General features: G+C 38.4%; 1 protein-coding gene across 5 annotated transcripts in view; it reads right to left on the bottom strand.

Moving 5' to 3' along the window:
- Window positions 1-3,516: 3,516 nt before the first annotated feature.
- Window positions 3,517-22,674, bottom strand: part of TRAK2 (trafficking kinesin protein 2) — a 63,108-nt gene continuing 43,950 nt past the window's right edge. For 4 of the 5 annotated variants that reach the window (XM_047720752.1, XM_047720749.1, XM_047720750.1 and 1 more), the window contains 9 exons: window positions 22,034-22,164; window positions 21,513-21,587; window positions 20,040-20,177; window positions 17,192-17,271; window positions 16,687-16,890; window positions 14,358-14,656; window positions 12,766-13,014; window positions 10,694-10,799; window positions 3,517-7,944 (listed from right to left, as the gene is read on the bottom strand). In XM_047720752.1, the coding sequence (XP_047576708.1) occupies window positions 7,266-7,944; window positions 10,694-10,799; window positions 12,766-13,014; window positions 14,358-14,656; window positions 16,687-16,890; window positions 17,192-17,271; window positions 20,040-20,177; window positions 21,513-21,587; window positions 22,034-22,164 (1,961 nt within the window). In that variant the 3' untranslated portion in view covers window positions 3,517-7,265. Of the gene's footprint in view, window positions 7,945-10,693; window positions 10,800-11,421; window positions 11,457-12,765; window positions 13,015-14,357; window positions 14,657-16,686; window positions 16,891-17,191; window positions 17,272-20,039; window positions 20,178-21,512; window positions 21,588-22,033; window positions 22,165-22,674 lie in introns of those variants that run through there. The other variant, XM_047720753.1, reaches the window with a different exon arrangement.

Below are 22,674 nucleotides of genomic sequence, written 5' to 3' on the forward strand. Positions count from 1 at the left end.
AGCCGTTGTGTTTTGTCATCTTTGCCAAACGTGCACAGCAACATTTGTTCGTTTGAAAATTCTATGGAATTTTCAAATTCCATAAAATTTGAAAATTAAATGGACGATTTTAGGCCCTTATTTTATAAAAACTAACAAAAAACAAAACTCGGTGCTAGCATAAGTCAAACTTAATATAGTAAAAACAGAGATACAAGTCAGCAGAATGCCCTCAAATATTGTCCTCATCAGGTTTTGGGACTTAAACACACATACTGCTGCTCATCATTTGTGAAAGAAAACACAATTAAAGATGCTGGGGATATCACTAAATCACTAAATTCTGTATATAAATCAAGAATAATTCACTTGAAAAACAAGTCCAACTTTAACAAATGTGGCCTAATTATTTACACAAGTTTAACAAGAATAGCGATTGACCATATAGATCCTTTAAAATTTGCTTTGCTGGAACTTTCCATAAGGAGTATGTAGGCTGAACTTTTAATAGACTTTTTTTTTTTTAATTTATTTGACAGACAGAGATCAGAAGTAGGCAGAGAGACAGGCAGAGAGAGAGGAAGGGAAGCCGGCTCCTGGCCAAGCAGAGAGCCCGATGCGGGGCTTGATCCCAGGACCCTGGGATCATGACCTGAGCCGAAGGCAGAGGCTTTAACCCACTGAGCCACCCAGGTGCCCCTTTAGTAGACTCTTGATGCCAGAAGCCAAACAAAATATTTGCCATCAGACATACCTGCAATACCTATATATTTGGCCAAATTCCTTTTGAGGTTCCCCCCCAAATCCTGAGGTTCCACCACCTCCCAAGAAATGATATTCTTTACTCACCTGGTAAGACTGCTGGGAACTCTGTATACAAGGCATCAGGCCAGCATTTCCAAGGGGCTCTATTGGCTTCATGAAGTCAACCTTACAGGTTATATCTGAGTTATAACTCAGGTTATATCTGAGTCTATGCATGTCTCTCTCAAATATGACATTCCAGTCAAAATCTTCATACTATAACCAATGTTTCCAATGGTGTCTTGTTACAAGAAGAATGGATTATGCAAATTCAAGAACTTATGCAAATTCTAATTGCCATTGAACAAAGAATTCTCACTGAGAGTTTCTGAATTTCAGAGGGTTCAGGTACCCATTTGTTTCAATCTTAACTCATTCTGACCACACGTAAGATTCTTTTCTAGAGCTTTCCCTTTACAGACTTAGAACTTTCTTTTGTATTCAGATTTTATCCTAAGTCTTTTCTCTCATAGAAGTAGTCTCATTTTGGGACAAAATTACCTTCTTTTTCCCTCAACAAAAATGTATTCTCATTCCCTACACCTTCTTACATATCTCTTACTTTCCTAGTTGCTTTCCTTATCATTTCCATCAGTCTTAATTACATATAGCAAAATTCTAACTCTTAGAACCTTAGTCTCCAGTGAAAACCAAGTAGTAACAAATTGTGAACTATTATACCAAAATTCTTTAGATTGGCAAATTTATGAATACATTTCATAATTTTTAGGCACATGCAGTTTTCAAAGTACAATATTTCTTTCTTTTTAAAAAAGATTTTATTTATTTATTTGACAGACAGAGATCACAAGCAGGCAGAGAGAGGGGGGGAAGCAGGCTCCCTGGCAAGCAGAGAGCCCGATGCAGGGCTTGATCCCAGGACCCTGGGACCATGACCTGAGCAGAAGGCAGAGGCCTTAACCCACTGAGCCACCCAGGCGCCCCGAAAGTACAATCTTTCAATAAGGCACATAGCACGTTTTCCAACAGACCCAAGTATTTTTAGTTTCTCTGCAAGTAGAAAGTCAAAAGCAAACAGACCTATGTCATTAACCAATGCTTTAGGAGTCTATCTTATCTGGAAATGACTTAGATATCCAATGAATTCAATCCAACTTATCATTTAACTTAGCAAAACCTCAAAGTTTTAGGTTTGATAGCTATCTGCAGGGTCAGATGGCCATGAAACCTAGCAAGACACATTCTACAATTTTTGCGGAGGTCAGGATTTGGAGACAATGCCACGAAAGCTTGCACATATGGGACTTCCGACCCTTTGGAAGAATTCTGGCAAAAGAGGTCAAGGTAAGAAGATAATATTATAAGAAAGGGTTCCATGGAGGGAACATACCTCTTGACCTGGGAGTTTGTACTGAGGCCAGGAAACATTACATAAAAAAGATGAGACATTTTTTTCAGGCCTTGGGCATCACCTTGGTTCCATTTCTAAAAAAAAGGAACCAGGTGAGTCCAAGGAATGACCCAAGGGTGAGTCCAAAGGAATAGAGGGGATGTTCCATAGCAGGAAAGACCAGCTGCTGATTCCCAAAGGGGCATCCCACCAAAGGGAATGGAGCTGACTTGTGGTTGCAATTTTGGTCAGTGCGTCCCACGGACCTGAAAAAGGACTGGACCTTACATGTGGTGACTGTCTCTACTGGGGCATCCTACCAAGGAGAGGGCTGCCACAAATGGCAATAGTAATCCCTGCTGGGGCTTCCTCTGCAGCAGGAAAAGCTGGACACTGGGTGGCCAGACCAGATTGGAAATAGGAGTGGAAAGGATGCACCACTCAGATGCACAGGAATGCGGTTTGCCTATAGATCAAGAAGGCAGCTGGATCCATGCGAACAAAGGAAAAGGGGAGGGAGGGAGTTCCAAAAGAAGCACAATGCGAAGGGAGACCTCAGAGACCGAGGGGAAGAGCAAGGGAAAGGGGTCCTTTGCCGATACAGGCACCAGCAGTCCGACCTGCTCACCTTCAGACCTGTAGACCACACCAGGGAGTTGCCCTGGCCAGAAATCTTCAGATCTCCCGTACTAGGGTTAGGGCGCCAAAAAGCTGAGGAGAGAAAGGGGAGGGAGGGATGGGTGCCTCTAAGGGCAAGAGGAAAAAAAATCACTCACCGTTTTCAGGCTCTCTGGTGGGTTCCTTCTGGGGCTTTGGACCCTCAATTTCCCCAGGAGTACTAGAGTCAGTCCACTGAGGGAAAGTCCCAAGATATTTCCGGAGAATCTGGGCAGAGTCCAGACCAGCAGAGGTTCCCCTATGGGACACCAAATGTGGGGCAGTCCCGTTGGGGGGGGCCGGCGGAGTGGGCGGTAAAAGAACTCACTCAAGGCGGCACGAAGGAGACAGAAGTTTCCTGAGCACACCGCAGGCGAGCGGCAGGCAGGACAGCAAAGGGGAGATGGGTCTGCTGAACAGCTTCCGGAGAGCCAAGAGCATCAGCAGTCCATTGTGGAATGTAGGAAAAAATTGCTTCACATTTTCTGTCTTTTCCAATTAGAGATCTGCAATGACTTTTTGCTGCTGTCATTTTGCTAAGGACACAATGTAGCAGATACACTCCATGCCCTCTGTAGTAAGATCTGTTCACTACTCATGACTACCGGGGGTTGGTTGTGTACCGGTTTGGCAAGGAGAGGTTGTTTCCTCTAGCAAAGCCAACATAATGGAAAGACTCAGTGCGGGATAATCTGTGAAAAGAACTGGGACGGGAACACAGAAAGACAAGTAAAAACTTAAGAAGATACTCATGTTTATTATCTGATTTACATTTGACAAAGCAAAGGTCGGTGTACAAAGAGCTGTTTGACGAAGTCAAGCCCTACACAGCCAACAAGAGTGTTTCCCTGGCTGTCCCTGAGGGCACTGAAACACCAGCCCTCAGCAGCTACGCTCTGCACGTAACCCCCAGGTTGTAGACACTGGCGTTGTGCTTGGAGTACAGGCCTGCGCGCCTCTGACATCAAAGAAGTCACCACTACACACTTGCGAGCTCTCGTTGCAGATGTCGAAAGTCCGCGTAAGCAACCAGCAAGTACTAATTATGTACTGAAAAGAAGTGTGGCCAGAAAAGAAGAACAGACTTTGAATACTGTATAAAATATACCTTTTCTAGAGAATAAGCTCTCGTTGTGAGCTGTCTCTTGATTTCCTCCCTTTGCCCAAGTCTGTTCATTCCTGTCAAATCAAGGACATAAAGTATAAAATGTTTTAAAAAACTACTTTAACGATGGTCATGAAGTTCTCCCTAAGACCCATGCCTAAGGCTATTTACATAAGATTTGGGATCATCATAATTCAGGAAAACTTTTCATTCTGAGCTCACAAAGGTATCCCTCCTATAGAAAGCAGGATACTCAGGAATCCCTGAGGTATAATCACTGAGAACCTTCCTGAAGGAGAAAAAAAAGATTAGAGTTTCCTATACTGGCATAAAAGTACATACACAGTTGATACTGAAACACTAAAATATGACAGGACTAAAGCTTAGCAGATAAGCTGAGGAGAAACTTCCTACGGGGCTCCAGGTCGTCTACTACACTTTGCACAGCTTTGTTATAACAGAGAGATTCTCAGGCCGTACCAAAAATGATTTTAGGTGGAAGCTTTAAAAACAGCAAACCCCAAATTCAAAGATTCATTTCTAGAGACAAGCATGCACCAGTATACAATCATTATGTTTCTGGCAGAACAGGAACATCAGTCCAATTTTCAAAAACTTAAGTCTGGGTCTCTTTAATTAGATGTGCTTATTTGGCTGTGAATATGCCCTCACCCTGCTTCCAGAGTGATCATTTTAGCATCAGTTATAAAAAAAAAAGTATAGTAATTATATAGAATACTCCAAAATCTACCTTAGTTTATAGCTATTTACGTTAAGATACACAAATCTGGGGACGCCTGGGTGGCTCAGTTGGTTAAGCGGCTGCCTTCGGCTCAGGTCATGATCCCAGCGTCCTGGGATCGAGTCCCACATCGGGCTCCTTGCTTGTCAGGGAACCTGATTCTCCCTCTGCCTCTGCCTGACATTCTGTCTGCCTGTGCTCGCTCTTGTTCTCTGACAAATAAATAAATAAAATCTTTAAAAAAAAAAAAGATACACAAATCTGATAATTTAACACTTTGTACTACTCTCTGGCCCTATATTTTTCTACTTCCTGATGTTTCTTGGAAACTGGCAACAGGAAGATTACTTTCTTAGAGAATAAATAAAAAGCTTTAAGAATTAGCTAATATAAGCACCCCAGAGTCACTTTGGGAAGTAGAGGCTCAAATACAATTTTTAAAAAAAAATGAATTGGAATATTCTGGAAATTTAAACATCTTTAAACAAAGAATTCTTCTGGTTAGTGCCTACCGTATTCAGGGACACTTAACATTCACTTATGGACCTGCTGGAATCCTTCTGAATGTGGTATGTGGAAGGTCGGCTGATGTCAGCATGACTGACAGAAGGGGAGAGGACACTTTCACTTTTCATTTTTAAGAAATTTAGGAAAATTTTAATTAAGCTTCTACAAAACATGGTAAACTCACACATTCTTACTACTGTATGTATGTTGGTTCTTCTACCCCTTTGGGCACATAGCTCTACATGTAGGAGAGGCATCTTCGTGTAGGAGAGGGGAAGGAAGGACCTTCTTAAATATGAGAACAGGTGTATCAATGGGAACAAAAGGAGCAAGGCTCTTATCAAGAATTTTCCAGAAAGGGGCGCCTGGGTGGCTCAGTGGGTTAAAGCCTCTGCCTTCGGCTCAGGTCATGATCCCAGGGTCCTGGGATCGAGCCCCGCATCGGGCTGTCTGCTCCGTGGAGAGCCTGCTTCCTCCTCTCTCTCTGCCTACCTCTCTGTCTACTTGTGATCTCTGTCTGTCAAATAAATAAATAAAATGTTTTTGGAAAAAAAAAAAAAAGAATTCTCCAGAAAACTGTCTTCCAGTTAAGTCGGAAGAAATGAGCCGAACATTTGCAAATTGAACTCCAAAAAGATCAGTTTGCCTCTCACTTTCAAAAACAAAATAATTAGCCCACTCCCTCATCTCTTCTCCATCATGCCTTTCATATAATGGTATTTTTTTCTGAACTGTACTGTGCAGAGAAAGCCATGTTGTCTGGTGAACAGACCTTGATCGGCAACGCAGTGAAACACATCTGTTTCTTCCCAGTTCACGGCCTTGTGTCACACTGCTGAATGCGGAAACCTAGAGTTTCACTTTGCCACTTCACAGAATTTGTTAAAAAAAAAAAAAAGGAATCCCAGAAAAAAAAGCAAAAGCTTTGACTTTCCCATTAAAAAAGTTCATTCTCTAATTCTACAGAGGTCAAGAAAAAGGCTGATGTGCTTTAATTTTACATTAAAAAAACCACAATCTGAAAGCAAGCACCTGGGTTTTACTTTAGCTTATAATAATTTAATATGCCTGAGAATTTTTGTGCAAATACACGTCATCTTCAATGAAAAAATATGCATAGCACTTCGGAAAAAGTTTAGTTGCAACTAACTCTCCCTACGAAAAAACGTACAGACATAAATACACAACATCCCCTAAATCCTATTGATTGCACTTCTGGTTTAACCCCTTCCAGCCTCCAAGGACATAAAGACATGTAATTGTGTTCACACGCCTTGGCCACTGTCTTAATCTAAAAGAAATATTCTGAAAACAAGTATCCTTGGTTCCAATTTACCCATATTTTCCTTCTTAAAGTAAATCCTTCCTACCCCCAATTCATGTTGTTTTTTTGGAGGTGTTGTATAAAAATACACATTTAAAAATGATCTTTTATTATCACAAATACAAAAGGAATTTGGGTGGCATTTGGGCTCCCAGTGGCTCAGAGGCTTGAAAACAGAAAGCAAAAGGGAGTTTCCACTACTCTGATTTTATGAAAAAGATAAAATTCCTTGTTTGCTACTGCCGTGTACATACCATTTGATGGATATGTAATTCAAGCAGACCTTAACAGGGTAAAACATAAGAGCCATCTCATTTGTCTCAGTAACAGATGGTGCTTAGCTCAGCAGCCCTGCAGTTCAGCTTTTTATAGGCAGTGGTCAAAGCTGCTCCCTTTTTCTTCCCATCTCCTAACTTGGGTTCTTGCTGCTTTTGCTTACTAGAAGTAAATGTGCTAGCAAGTTCAGTATAACTGGTATATTTTGAGATTACTGAATTTATTGTCCAGTCACTTTTTATTCTCAAGATAGGAACACCCAACTGAAGAAGTATATTAAACCCTTCCTCTGTATCTGCCTCCAAACGTTCATGACCCATTCATTTATGCTTTCAGTTAATTAGACCTCATTCATTAGGGCCTCGTCCCAATTCTGTTTCCATTCTTCCACTTTCCCCTTTCCACATTCACAACCCATCTGCAACATTCCTTGTCTCTCAGTCAGACCAGACTACAGGTATCAGTGCAAATCCATCCTTCATGTGTTAATTTGTCTAAGAGGTCAGTTAACTGCTGAACCTCAGTCTTCCTTCAGGATATCCATTTTCGGGGAGGTTGTGCAAACTGGGGTGCCCAAGCTACCCATCATGACTGGAAGACTCTGATTCCTCCTCAGTCCACTCAATAAATTGCTACCTGAATTTAAATAAACAGCAGAGTCCGGTCTTCGAAGACCAATCTCTGCCTCTTGGCTTCTTCCATTTTCCTGTGCATCAGGGGTCTTGATCACTCTGGCAATCCCCAGTCTCTTCAGCCTGTCCACTAAGTTCATCTTCAACTGGCCAACATCAGGAGGGTTCCGGGTAGGTCTCAAACCATACATCTCCTGGAGGAATGTTTCGGCTGGTCGGGAGGCCAAAAAATTTTCGGAGAGATGCACTCGAGGCTCAAAGGGCAAAGGAGAAGGGCAAGGTGAGTGAGATGGTGAATTTGGTGGTGTCGAAGGAATAGCCAGGGCTTTAGGGATAGGTTGGAGGAGGGGGCTCTCTGAAACTGGGCTGTGATACACTTTAGCAGAAATGCCTCGCTCTTGTAGAAGTTTGGCCAAGCTCGTGGTGCTACTGAAGGTTATAGTGGAATCTCGTCGGTTGGTAACAGATTCACCAATGCTGAGTCTGTAGGACATAGCAGGAGAATTCACAGCTGTGTTTGATGAACTGCTCCCACTACTTCCACAGGATAATGAAGGGAACCCAGAGCTTTGGGGGGAAAAAAAAGAAAGAAAGAAAGCAGGAGAGAGTGTTTAAAAATAAAAAGTAATTTCCAAGTCAGCATTTAAAGTAACTACATTAGTTATCTGTAGTAAATATAGAGCAACAGGCAATACATCAGTAAGTGTACTCTGTGGAAAGATCTGAATGAGAATTTTGATATGTTACTTCAGTGATTTGATTGGTTAATTATCTGTAATTTGTAACTAAGTCACTAAACTCATTGAAACATACTTCTTTTCATAGGCTATAGAAAGTTTACTCTAAGAAAACTTCTTAAATTATAACTTAAAATATATGTCTTTGGGAATATGAATAAATTTTATGATAGAAATCAAAGAAATTAAAATATTACACAAAATAGCCAGAAATTTTTATTTTTATATATTCATTCCATAAAGTGAAATACACCAGAGACAATAATCCATGAGTAAATAATTGTCCAACTTTTTTTTTAGAAAATATCATCTTTATATTAAACCTAAGATGCTCTTGTAAGGAGAAATTTTTTTAAACTTTCAATTTTATATTATTAAGAACTCATAAAAGTTGAAATTGTTAAAACTTCCATTTTCAAGAATATTAATTCCAAACAGTCAGAGTATAAGAATATCCATGAAACAAATTTTTCTTAACTTGACAAATGTTTCTTAACTTCGAACATGTGTTTGTGGGAAAATAAAAATATTTAAAAGCTTTGACAACCATTAGAAACTTCCTTATTCTGTGTTTTGTTAGAAAAAAAAAAAAACCTAAGAAATCATGCACTCAAGGAAATGGTGACAGAGCAGAGAGGGAACTTCTTTCGCCAATTTCCCTCCCTTGAGCAAATGTTACCAGTATTTAATAGATAAACTTTCATTTAAACACAGGATACTCAGTATATCAAGATAACAAAATTTTTAATGATCATTAACAAAGTTATTATGAAAACATATTAATAAATAAACTTTCTGAAGTACCAATTGGTATGAAAGAAACAAAGAACAAACAAGTTTGACTCTGTGGTTAAAGAAATCCAAGTAAGAACCTCTAATGTGATGCAGCCTACAGTTATACTTCCAGGTTTCCACCCCCATTTCCTACTTAACTGTGGAACAAACTGTCTTTTCCCAAAATGTACACTTACATTTATATAAGCATAGTATCAACCTGTAATGAGTCCTCCCAAGAACCAAGTTTACAAAACTTGCAATTTTGTTGACGTAAGAACAATGTAGAAAAACTAAAGACATGACTGTTCATTACAGACTTTATTGAGATCTTCACTGGATGAAACCCAAATGCTTCCCTAAATAACTGATTTGTTCTTACATACACTGTGAATCATAATCTTATTTCCCTCCACATTGGCAGCTAGAAAGTTAAGACTCAAATATATGGCTCACACTAGCAAGTATCTAAGACTTTATGCTACAATCTGTATACTAGCTTCATTCTTTCACCCATTTTATATCCTTACTCTTGATTCCTCTGTGCTTCGTTTTTCTTTGCTACTCCTAGTTAACATTATCCCAATGTCGCATGTACCTTTGAAAACCACCTTAAATTCTTTTGGGAATCAGTAGGACAAAAATAGCAGCTTTGCCCAGAGGGTTCTGGTCTTTGCCCTCAGCTTCTGGGAGGTAATCTATGTTGTGTCTGATACACACGTATTTGTTTAGGATGAAGGCAGGCCATACTAGATCTTGGGGGTGAGCCTGGCCACATCCAACAGTTTTAGGGTAGGGGTCAGTCATGCCCAAGAGAACAACCATGTGATTTAGGGTGGGGGCTTTAGGTCAGTGGACCTGGAGGGGAGCTCAGCTATACAGGTAATCAGTCAATCAGTCAATCAATCAATCATGACTATGCTCTGAAACCTCGATAAAAAATCTGGACACTGAGGCTTGCATGAGCTTTCCCAGCTGGCAATACTCTGCACATACTATCACACATCGGTGCTAGGAAAGTAATGAATCCTAAGAATAAGGAACCCTCCCAGACTCTGACCTATGTCTCTTTTTGACTAATTTTAACTTGTAACCATTTCCTATAATAAACAGCATCCACGAGCATAATGGCTTTCAGTGAGTTCCGTGAATCTTTCTAGCAAATTATCAAACCAGACAGTGGTTTTGGGAACACCTTGAACTTGCAGAACTTGCAAGTAGTGTCAGAAGTGAGGCCAGTCTGGGAAGCCTGGGTGGCTCAATCGGTTAAGCGTCTGCCTTTGGCTCAGGTCATGATCCTAGGATCCTGGGATTGAGTCCCACACTGGGCTCTTTGCTCAGTGGGGAGCCTGCTTCCCCCTCTGCCTGCGGCTCCCCTTGCCTATGTGCTCTCTCTTTCTCTCTGACAAATAAATAAATAAAATCTTTAAAAAAAACAAAAAAACCCCCCAAAAAACAAGTGCAGGCAGTCTTGTGTTGAGGACTGTTCCCTCAACTCTTGTGGTTTAGCTTCCTCTGGGTACAGGAGCAGCTGGGTCATTTGGTACCTTTGCCTTTGGACCAGTCACCTAAACTATCTATGCCTCCATTTTTCACTTACACAACACATCCTCACTTGCCCTGCCAACTTCAAAGAGTTACAATTATCAAAGGAGAAGATACAATGCGAAAATATCCTAAAGACAAATGATCGCAGAACATTAATTAAAATTCTGGGAGTTAAAATGAAAGTAATTTTTGGAATCAGTTCACGAACACATATTAAGGAAATAAGTTTTAGGCCTCGAATTGCCCAGACCCCTTACCTGGGGGTAACCTGAGTGATATCAGAAGGATGCAAAATCCTACAGGTGGTGAAGGTGAATGTCGAGTTTGTGCATGACAGACACTTGCCTGGGTTTGAGGTTGCAACTGAAGTAGAGATTTTAATGGAATCAAACAAAATTGAAAGACTAGGTTAATGATGTAAAACATTCATCATTATTTATGAATTAAGCATTAGTCAAGGGTCTTTTGTACAAAAATCACCAAATTTGAAATGAAATATACATAAATATTGTATTAGTATCAGCTGGCTAGTATATAGCTGAATCCTTCAATACTTTAAAACTGTAATTCAAAAGGATTAAAAATAGGTTAGAAATAAGAGAAAAACATATTCTGAAAAAATACATTAATCTCCCCTCCCTCCACCCTATCCCCAACAAGATCTAGACATTCAGTCTTTCTAGCCAAACCATCTACTTCTAATAATTCTCAAAGTGTGGTCTGCAGACCCTGTGGGAATCCACAGGTCACAGGTCAAAACTACTTGCACAGCAATGCTGAGATGTTATCTGCCATTTTGACTGGGTTGGCATTTGCACTGTTAGTGCAGAAGCAATGCTGAGCAAAACTGCTCCCTCAGCACCAATCAAAGCAATGGCACCAAGCTATAGCGAGCTCTGCTAACATCCTTCGCGGCTGCCCACCCACAACAGTAAAAAAAAAAAAAAAAAAAAAAAAAAGCCAGATTCACATAAGAATGTCCTTGATGAAGCAGTAAAAACTACTTATTAAATCTTGACCCTGTATCTTAATATTCTGTGTGATTAAAGGGGAAGTGAGCATTAAGCACTCCGTTGCATACCAAGATAACAATGGTTATCTAAAAAGGAAACTCACACAGGCAATGGAGTTGAAAGTTTTTCTTCCAACACCAGTTTTACTGGAAAGAACAGCTAACAAACTATGGTTATTCAGACTTGACTGTCTGGCAGAAATTTTGGAAATGAAGGTAGAGAGCCTATCTTTTCAATAAAAATAGTTTACAGGATTTGCTGTCAGTGACAAAATTTCATCTTTCAAGTGGAGTTCTGGAGCACTGCTATCCACCGTTGAGAGCTTTAAAGCTTCCTAATACTAAAAAGATTTATCTGATGAGCTATGTGATGATATTAATATAATTTTAATATATTATATGATGAAATACATTAAGATTTGGAAGATCTGCATAACTCAGTGAACCAATATTTTCCAAATGACAAGTGCATGATATTATAAAATCATACATGGGTAAAAGATAACATTCAGAGTATAGGATAGACCCACAGATTTTGTAACTAAGTATGAAAAGTTCACTGGTAGGTTTTTGGATTCCACATTGCTATAAAGCTTAAAGAAACTACCACTTACCAAGTTTTGGTGTAATATCAAAGAATTATCCACAAATACCTCTTCAGGTAAATACTCTCTCCTTTCACAACTACAGATCTGTGTGAGCCTGCATTTCCTTCATACTCTTTAAATGAGGCAACATATGACAACAAACTTAATCCAGAAGCTGTATGAAAATCTAGCCATCTTCTTTTAAGCTATAAATCAGTGACTTGCAAAACTATAAAACAAAACCATTCTTCTCAAAGAAAACAGCTACTTTTCCATAAAACACATTATTTATGTTAACATGTAATTATTATTTTTAAATCAGTTAACAAATATTTTGGTTCTTCCTCAGTTTTGATTTCCAATATAGTAAATATCAATAGATACAACCCACAAAGACAAGCTGTCTAGAATCTCAATGATTTTTAAGGGCATAAAGAGATCCTGGCCCAAAGGGCTTAGGAACCACTGACTGAATTGATCTTTCTCTGACTCAGGCTGGCTAAGAGGTGGGGAGGATGAGAAAGGCCACTGATGCTACAGATCTTTCTTCTCTTTAAAGAATGAGTGCATTCCAGTTAGATCTTTATTAATTATTAATTAATCAGCCATTATTAATTAACTAATAATTAATCATTAATAATTGATTAATTAAGTAGAAGTGGTCCAGTGGCCCTCCTGGAAATCAGAATGCAGAATTCCCGGACCACACCCCACCGAGCACTGTTCTTACCTGTAACTGGACCACTAGCTGAAGTAATGGCTGGAAGGAAGATTCCTGTTACTGGCTTGGATACTGAAGGTTTCTGTTCCACTTGGAAAGTGATACCTTCCTCTTCATCCTCTTCTAAATCCGAGAGGTGATAGACGGCATCCTTGGGCAATTGGGTAAAACCTTTAGTGATGACACCTGGTCGTGGGTCAAGGATGGTTCCTAAATTTGGTTGGGCGAGCTGCTGCCAGTGGTGCAAAGTTTGTGATCCTGAATGTGCAAGACCAAACACAAAAAACAAACAACAACAACAACAAAACCTTATAAGGCACGTTTTAAATTTCCCACAAATATTCGATCTTGAAACAGAGGCTAAAATCGTATGTGCCAAAAAGGATAATAATAAAACGACTTTAGTCTTAATATTTCAGTAAAATTTATATGAAGTTCTCTGTTACAAGATGCTAAAGGTATGGGTAATAATCTTACTGTTTCAAAAGGAAAGCTGAAAAAACAGGAGCGAAAAAGCCAAGACAACAGCCTTAGTGGGAACTAGGATGCTGAAGCAGTGAGGAGAAGGAAGACAGGTACCCTGGAGGTGGGGTTGGATCGTCCCAGGTGACAAAAATCAATACTTCCTTGGCTTGAAAACTATGCTTACGAACTTTGAAGTCAAAAGCCAGGCTTCTAGATTGAAAGACACCTGAATTTTGGTGTTTTGTTTTTTTGTATTCTTCCCCACCCTGCTCATGACTCTCCTCTCCCCAGGCTCTCCAGGGAGAGTAGGGAAGTGAAGAAGATGCTTTAGGATATATCCCCGTGGTTCCTGTCTAAGAAACCCGGTGAAAGGCCAAGCACCCGCACCCGCATCGTCCAGTTACGTCACTACACACATTTCACCCTGCAGTGGGCAACTCTGACAAGTATCTGCCCTGATCATTAGTGAGTGAAACTAACTTACAGAACCCTCGAGTCTGAAGGGTCTTCAGCGATTACCTACCCAAATTCGTCTAAGGCAGATTCCTTTATGTTCATAACAGAATCATTTGAAGGTAATCAGGGTTCCTTAAAACAAATTTATTTTGAATTCAAGTTCTGTCTTAGAAGGGAAAAGAAACTGAAAGGAAATGATCAAAACTGGCAAAAAAGACCCAAAACAAAACAAAACAAATAAACAAAAAACACCAAACCAACCAGGACCTACATGTCTTGAAGTAAATGACACTTCCTGGGTAAAGAACTCTTTTTTGAAAAGGAAGGTAGAGATGAAGTATTACATCTATATTATTTTTATTTACGTATCATATCCCATTTATTTTACCATGAAAACTGTATCAATGATATATCTCAGGTAAGGACAGGAGGGGATGCTCCTCCTTCCTCACATTTATATTAAAAAAAACACGGGTGGCTGATGACTTGGAGAAAGCAGATCTCTGCATTCTTCTTCCACAAAGTACCCTAATGGACTTAAGCCACACAAATGAGGTTTAGGGGTAATAAAGGTATCTCCTGCACACAGTCCTCTTATAATTACAATACAAGTTCAATTCCAGGAAAGGGAAAGGCTAATAAGCAACGTGGCTTAAGAATGGCCCTTACTGATTTATTACCTTCAAGGGGCTTGACAATTTGTAGTTTTTCAGGCATAAAACCTCGAAGGCAGCTGGCACTGCTGAGGTCTGTGATCTCCGACTGGTCAGTGCAGAGAGAGGCAAGGCTCTCTGTGGGGGTACCACAGCCACTAGCCGCTTCTTTCTGGTCTGTCAGAACCTGGATCTTCCGCTCCCATTCCTCAGCAAAGAACTGCTTCTCGCTTAAGTAGTTCTGGCGCCGCAGACTAAGGCGATGCAGTGCTGTAGCCAAATCACTATCTCCAGACGGTCCTGGTTGACCCACCTTCTGAACGTTCCTATGGGAAAATCATTCACTGACTAGATCTGTAAGGGTGATAAGCACAACCTAGACTTCTCTTTTCTACAATGGTGAATGTTTAAGAGACTGATCTTTTTTTTTTTTTTTTTTAAAGATTTTTATTTATTTATTTGACAGAGAGATCACAAGCAGGCAGAGAGGCAGGCAGAGAGAGAGGAGGAAGCAGGCTCCCTGCTGAGCAGAGAGCCCGATGCGGGGCTCGATCCCAGGACCCTGAGATCATGACCTGAGCCGAAGGCAGTGGCCTGACCCACCGAGCCACCCAGGCGCCCCATAAGAGACTGATCTTAAAATCATAGTGTTTTTTCCTTGGAACTCAAGAATACAGAAATAACAACAAACCAAAATCACTAATACTATACATCTTTTTTACAAATCATTTCAAGAAACTTCTGACAAGCAAATATATACTTATTTTATGTTTACTAACTTTTCTATTTCATTTAATTTTTATATTGAAGTATAATTAACATACGATTTTATATTAGTTTCAGGTGTATAATATACTGATTTGAGAATTATAAACATTCCTCAGTGGTCACCATGATAAGTATAGCCACATAATTTATGAAACTACAGCTATGACTATCTATAAATTTAGTTTAGGCAGCCGGAAAAGTAAACTATATATTGCAGTGAATCTATAATACCACTGATTCTAAGAGGTACTATTATTTTATTTTATGTACTACTAAGAGAGAAAAAAATTCTACCCATTAAACTATGATATGCCATCCTCTATGAATACTGCAGAACATTAAAAAAAAAAACCCCCAAGATTTGTAAATACTACATTTTCATAGTTCTGTGAACATATTTGCTCACTTTTTAATATTTTTGAAATTAGAGGTTTCTTACAATTGATATCAAAAGAAAAAGTACCAAGCCAAGCTGCGGGAGCTCCTGGCTACTAGACGTGAATTCACAAAGAACTGTTTGCTCATCTCCTAAGGTAATTGCGTACAATGACATAGTACTGACATTGACACTTAAAGCTACTGTGGGTACAAACTGAAAGACAAAAAGAAAAATCCAAGGTGATGGGTCTTTTTCTCTATTTCTTTTTTTTTTTTTTTGCAACACAAGATATTTTTATTTTTGGACCAAACAAATTGCACCCATGGACCAAACCTGTAGTTTACAGAAGTATGACAATACCCTTCTGTGAAGTGATAATGGGCAAGCTACAAAATGACTTAAGCCTCACTTCCCTCAAACTATACATTGAAAAGATACAGTACCTAAACTACAGGGTGATTGTTGCCAGGATTAACCAATATTTAGCTCCTAGTCCACAATTAAGTGTTCACTAATGCTGAGAACTCTACCCCATGTACTACTGATAACAGCTAGTACTTCTTACGTATTTGGTATGTTCTAGGGTAAATTTCTGCATTAGGAAAGATTTCTCTCGGATGCCAAACATCTACCTTTCAAAAGTCTTCTGCTGACTTTCCAGTGATCCTGTTTAACTCTAGTTACATGTACGTAATTCAGTAAGATGAATTAATGAAAACTGGAAAAAAATCTAAGCTTAAACAAAGAGGAAGTTAAGAGCGACCTAGTTTTCCTCAATAGTTACTCAAGCTTTTGATTTACCCTAAAGGCACCAAAGCACTTGAGATAATGAGAATGGGTCATCAGTGTCATCTGATGCTATGCGTGACTGCCAATGACCTAAGATTCAAACAAATCTGACTCAGAACATGAAGATTTAGACTCACACTATGCCATACTAAAGAAAAAAGTAGTAATGAATTTTATAGTTCAATGCAAGTTCCATACTGAATGTTCTTAATTAAATGCAGCATTTTCACTAAAAACTTTTATGAAGTCAGTGATCTGTCTCTATAAATAATGCCATAGGACATCATTACTGAATGAAAAACTGGCAGTTCTAGAACCTCCTTAGAATAGCACAGAACAATGCTGGAATGTAAGTATGTGCATCTGGTATATCAATGCTATAAAAATTACAGAATCACTGCCATGATCTATGTTTCTTACTCTGAAACCTCTTCTGAGTTGCTCCCCTGATTCAGGAGTGTTTTGTCCTCTGTTTGTTGTAAACCGGACTCAAAAGGCTTTGCTGTCATGATGACACTTGAACGGTTGGACCCTGGAATGGGTAGCAGAGCTGGAAATGGGATGGAGCGGCCCCGTGTGTCATTGGCAACCTTGACAGTGTCAAATACCCGTTTCTGTTGGGCTCTGTCAAAAGAGAAGCGTTCATTATTGCCACTGCCCATCACTGGAGTGCTTAAGAAGAGACATGTATATGCAATTCATTAAAAATAAGGCCACCTTGACTAGCCTCTAAACTTTAGGAGAAATTATTAGAAAGTAAACTTCAGGACAAGAGAGTGCTCTTACAGATGTGAGCACTATGAAAGAAACCTTGAATACTAAGCAGATTCACAATTGAATCTCAAAATACCTATCACTTAGGACTGTGGCTTCTTTTTAATTGCATCCCAATGCCTGGGGAATAATGCATGTGATCTGTACTTACTTTTGTTTAAAGAGAGAAGATTCCTCATCCAAACTCAACTTTTTACGCATGGTCCCCTCAATCTCAGCTGCCAAAGATTCCTAAGAAAAAGAGTTTGAGATTCCTATAATGATTATGTAAGAAGCCTGTTAGGAGAAATGAATTACCCTTAAATTAATTAATAGAGTCTCCAGAATCCAATACATCTGGTGTTAGACTAAAAGAAAACACAAGAAAACAGTCACAGGGCAAAATGCAAGGAAAAAAGAGATATTTTGGATATTACTTTTTACAAGAGTAACTTTTAACAAGAACCAACTTCTTATTCACGATGTATTTTTAGGAGAACAGTGGGAAAAAACCAACATGATAAATAGAAAATATTACATAGGGAGACACAAAAAAACAAAAGGTCTGAAAAGCTATAAACCAAAATGTCAATAATGATTCTCTGGAAGTTAGGATTTGATGGTACTTCATAACTTCTTTTTGCTTCTTTTAATTTCTAACTTTCCTATGATAAACATGTATAGCTTTAAAATGTAGAAAAAACATCCAAGGAAAAATAAGCAAGTTCCCCCTTTCCCTGGTCAGAGATGAGGATTCAGCTAGCATGGGTGCCATGCTCAGCAAAGCTGAGCTGACAAGGACTAGAATGGGAGACACTGGTGTGAACTCATGCTTTTAAATATATAGAGATAGAAGAACATAAATATGGATGGAGACATAGATATTGATGTGTTTGAGTGGGTGTACATGTATGAATGCACATATATTTCCTAGCTCTATCTGCTGAGCAGGCCTAAACCTGTAACACTCTAGTGGCAATGGATACATAGGACCAGATCTTGAATTCTAAAACTAACCAGACCTCCCTGAAGAAATGGCTGATTCCAGGACTGGGACAGGAAAAGATAAGTTTTAAAGGATATCCCTGGCCATATCTGGAACAATTTGCTCCATATCTGGAACAATTTGAATAACAAGTATCAAAATAAAAAAAAAACCAGTAATAACAGATTATGATCTACTAACTAAAATAGGAATCCAAGAGTCCACATGGACATAACTAAATGAACAAATGAATAAATAAATGAGGCAGAAATGGGGGGCCTTGGTGGCTCAGTCGGTTGAGCGTCTGACTCTTGATTTTGGCTTAGGCCATGATCTCAGGGTTGTGAGATTAAGCCCTGTGTCGGGCTCCATGCTGGATGTGGAGCCTGCTTAAGTTTTTCTCTATGCACCCCCCCAACACCAACAAACAAACAAACAAATGAATGAATATATGACACAGAAAGGCTCTGACAAAAGAATGTTGATTAATAAATGTCAAAAAAATGATGGAATTAGAAAATCACCATTTGGCAATCATCATGGCAATAACTGAGTTAGATATAAACTACCACTGAGTGTTAAAACTAGTGGATAAATGTTTGCTGAGAAAAACAGGATATTTAAATAGTCTCAAAGTATAGTATCTTCCCATAAAAGAGTAACTTTGACCACTTTGCTAAACTAGCATCTGTCAATTTTCATCATTGTAAAGTTAATTAGTAACATTAATTTAATTAACTATCAATTAGCATTGATTAACTTTAGAGTGGGAAAAGCTGGCAGATGCTAACATTTAACCTAATGATCAAAATTAATTAACATCATCAGTAATGGGATTAAATAGACAATGTGAGCCTCCTATTACAGTGTACTGAGAAGAACATGGCAATATTTCTGCCAAAAATACAATGCCTGAATCTAATCATGAGGAAACATCAGATAAATCCAAACTGAGGACATTCTATAAAGGTCATGAAAGGCAAGCAAAGACAGAACAAGTGTCCCCAGTTGAAACAACCAAATGCAACATATCCTTCAAAGGACATTGCTGGGACCGCTGGCAAAATTTAAATGGGCTCTGTGGATGAGATGATAGTTTTATATATCAATGACAATTTCCTGTCATTGACAAATTATATTTGACAGTTGTAGTATGGTTATGTAAGAGAGTGTCCTTATTCTTAGTAGATACACACTGAAGTATTAGGAGTTAATAGGGTCTATCTGTAACTTACTGTGAAGTGGCCCAGAAAAAAAAATAAGAGAACGATATGGCAAATGTAGTAAAATGTTAAAAACTGAGGAATCTAGGTAAAGGCTATATGAGACGATATATTTTTGTACTATTGTTGCAGTATCAGTCTAAGTTTAAAATTATTTCAAAATAAAAAGCTAAAAAACAAAAATCCTGCTCCTATATATTTTTTAAAAAATCTACTGTATAGTTTGATTTAAAAAAAATTTACAGTATTGCTTATAAGTATTTATGAACTAGACTGTTAAAATAATTCTTTGAACCAGTATTACAGATTTTGGCATAAACTCACAAGTTTTCATTAATTTCTTTAAACCAAAAAATACTATATAATGATGAATTAAAAAAACATGAATTCTGCCCTCATGGTGCTTACACTCTAATTGGAGTTAAATATATCAAGAAACTCAAGATCTGTGGAAAGAGGTTTTAGATGTTCAGAGTTCTATTTGAATCAGTGGGCCTAGGGTAAGGATGACCCAAGTTTAAGTAGCTCTTTGGTACACAGACCTAAACCTAATTGCCTTAGGGTGTATCTTATACATTACAATAAACTGGATGGTTGTCTGTTAGAAGAAAGGTTGCAATAAATAAGAGTATTAAGGTAGATGTAAATATGTAAATCAAGGCCTAAATCAATAAATGAATTCCAGAAACAAAGATAAACCATGTTATTTCTTCTCAAGATACTTTATAACACCAGAAACCATATCACTCTCAGAACAATCTAAACTCAAGCAAGCTTCCTTAAACAAGTAACATATGCCCCAGAAAACTCACCCCAGAAAAAGCTCCATATGACTGTGAGAAGTAGAGATGAGCAGCAGGGCCAGATCTACTTCGAAGTTCCTTTATTTCCTCTTGGGATTCATGTAACATTCCCAGACACTCCATGTTCCTGTCTTGTAACTCATGCAGCTGAGAAAAAGGATGGTAATTGGTATACTTCACTATATTCTCAACATGACAATGGGGAAAATAAACCCCACTGGGATTAATTTTATCCAGAGGGCTAGATAACTTTATGAATATAATTTCAACAGAAAAGCCCTAAAACAAACTAAGCAAGGAGAGTGTGTACACACACACACACACACACACAAAATCTTACAGAGGAATAATAGCTATGGGTCAAGTTAGGTTTAGCATAATGTTAATATAATAACATATATAATATTATATTATATACTATATTATATATAAATATATAATTATATAAATATATATAATATATAACTATAATATATATAAAATATATAATTATAACAATATAATAACATTAATAATAATAGTGCATACTTTTATATGTCACTCTGAAATGACACTCTGAAATGATAAGATCAAGTCTATAAAGTATTATATACGTTGTCAGGGTGTTCAATCATCCCAAACAAGTAGTTTCTCCTCCCTTGTTTCAGAATCTTCTTTATATATATAGGTACACAAGCATGGTAAAAGAGTATATAACTTTCAGAATATATATATATTTTTAAAGATTTTATTTTATTTATTTATTGGAGAGAGAGAGAGTGAGAGAGAACACAAGCAGTGGGGAGGGGCAGAGGGAAAGAGAGAAGCAGACTCCCCACCGAGTAGGAAGCCCAATGTGGGGCTGGATCTCAGGACCCTGGGATCATGACCAGAGCCAAAAGCAGACACTCAACTGACTGAGCCACCCAGGTGCCCTTTTCAGAGTACATTTTAACTTCAAAAACTTCTTCAAGTGTGGTATGTGGACTGGATCATGCAGATTCTAGACCTTTACTATAAAACTACTCTATTGGAAGCTTTTGGCGACTGTGCCCGGGAATCTCATTTATAATTAATTTTGCCAGGTGATTCTTAGTGTATGCTAGGGGACCACCAAATTATATCTAATACACAGAATTTTTATATAGATAAAAAGTAAAAGAGTTTTGGTGTTTCTCCTGACATATCTGCAAAAACACTTGTCATAAGAAATTATTTTAAAAACTGCTGGATTAAGGTAGACTAGTAAAAGGGTCACATATGCCTAAAGAATCTTGCAAAAGACAAGATTTTCTCTATTAATCAAGAAAGATGTCATGTTATTAATTTTAGGGACAGAACCTTTAAATTGCTTTACTTCTTAGATCTCAAAATTTAATCTTATTCTTTTGTTGTTATTTAAAATCTGGTAATCACCTTTAATCATTCTTGGTCATTAAGATGAAAGAAACTATTTCTTCCTCCCCCCCAAATATTGCACAGGACAAAGGAAGAGCTGCTTACCTCCATTGTCAGCTGTCTTTGGGCATCTTTGGAAGCTTGTAGGTGAAGTCTCAGTTCCTCCTTCTCAATCACATGCTAATAACATATTAAAGGAGAAAAATGAGCCTTCCCATGTAACATATGGGCTACTCTACCTTTTTTAAAGACATCTTAAGAGTATCTTTCAGGGGTAAGGTCCAGAAGCCTATAAAATCTAACCTTTCAGAAGCCAAATAAGAGCAATAAGTAGGCAGAATATAAACTCTTAATTAAGATGTTCAGAGGTCAATGAGCATGAGTCACTAATTCATATCATAGTTTTCTAAGGAAAATATAACCCTACTTGACAGACAGAAATAGTAACTTGGAAGAAGTTATTCATGTATTTCGTGACGAGAAAGCCTACACCCAGCAGTCGGACTATAGCACTGTAGAGGGGTAGGGAGTGCGCTTACTTTGCTTAATGTATCTAGCACTTAGCAGAGGGCATGGTATGAGGCCAGTGCCAAACAAACATCTGTTGAATGAACGAATGAACCTACTTCTTTAACTTTGTGTTGAAGATCCACAATTTGAGACAAGAGAGAGGAGATCTCTTCCTGGTACCGAATGAGTTCATCACTCTTCCCAGACAGTTCTTCAGTCATTCTGGACATCTGAGCATTTGTTTCACCTGGGCAACAAAAGAGAAATTCAAAAATCAATATAAATGGAGGGTAAGGGTTGGCAAACTATGTCCTGTAGGCTAAATCCTATTTTATAACAAACACTGGAGTATATGACAAATAGATTTGTAACATAAATTTAAGAAATAAACCCAGATAATCGAGTAGAAGAAGATAAAGGGTCTTCTGAAATAGGCCAATGTGGAGGACTGGATAGGAGGCAATGAAGCCAAAAGAGATGACTTGTAAAGGCAAGCAAGCGCAAAGTTTTGTCTCAATCTTTTTCTGAAGGCTGAAGAGAGGTGGATTATATATGTTCTGAAGTACCAAGACATCACCTCATATATATGTTTGAGAACTCTTCAGGGACATCAATAATTTCCCACAAGCAACAAAAATTAAACTTAACAAATCTAACAAAGGAACATTTCCAAATGAAACAGTCACAATCTGTTAAAGCTATGGAGATGCTTCTGTACAAGACAGACTTTCCAGGATAGCTAGCAAACCAAGCAAAG

The sequence above is a fragment of the Lutra lutra genome, chromosome 3 (assembly GCF_902655055.1).
Source record: "Lutra lutra chromosome 3, mLutLut1.2, whole genome shotgun sequence".
Classification (NCBI taxonomy): Eukaryota; Metazoa; Chordata; class Mammalia; order Carnivora; family Mustelidae; genus Lutra; species Lutra lutra.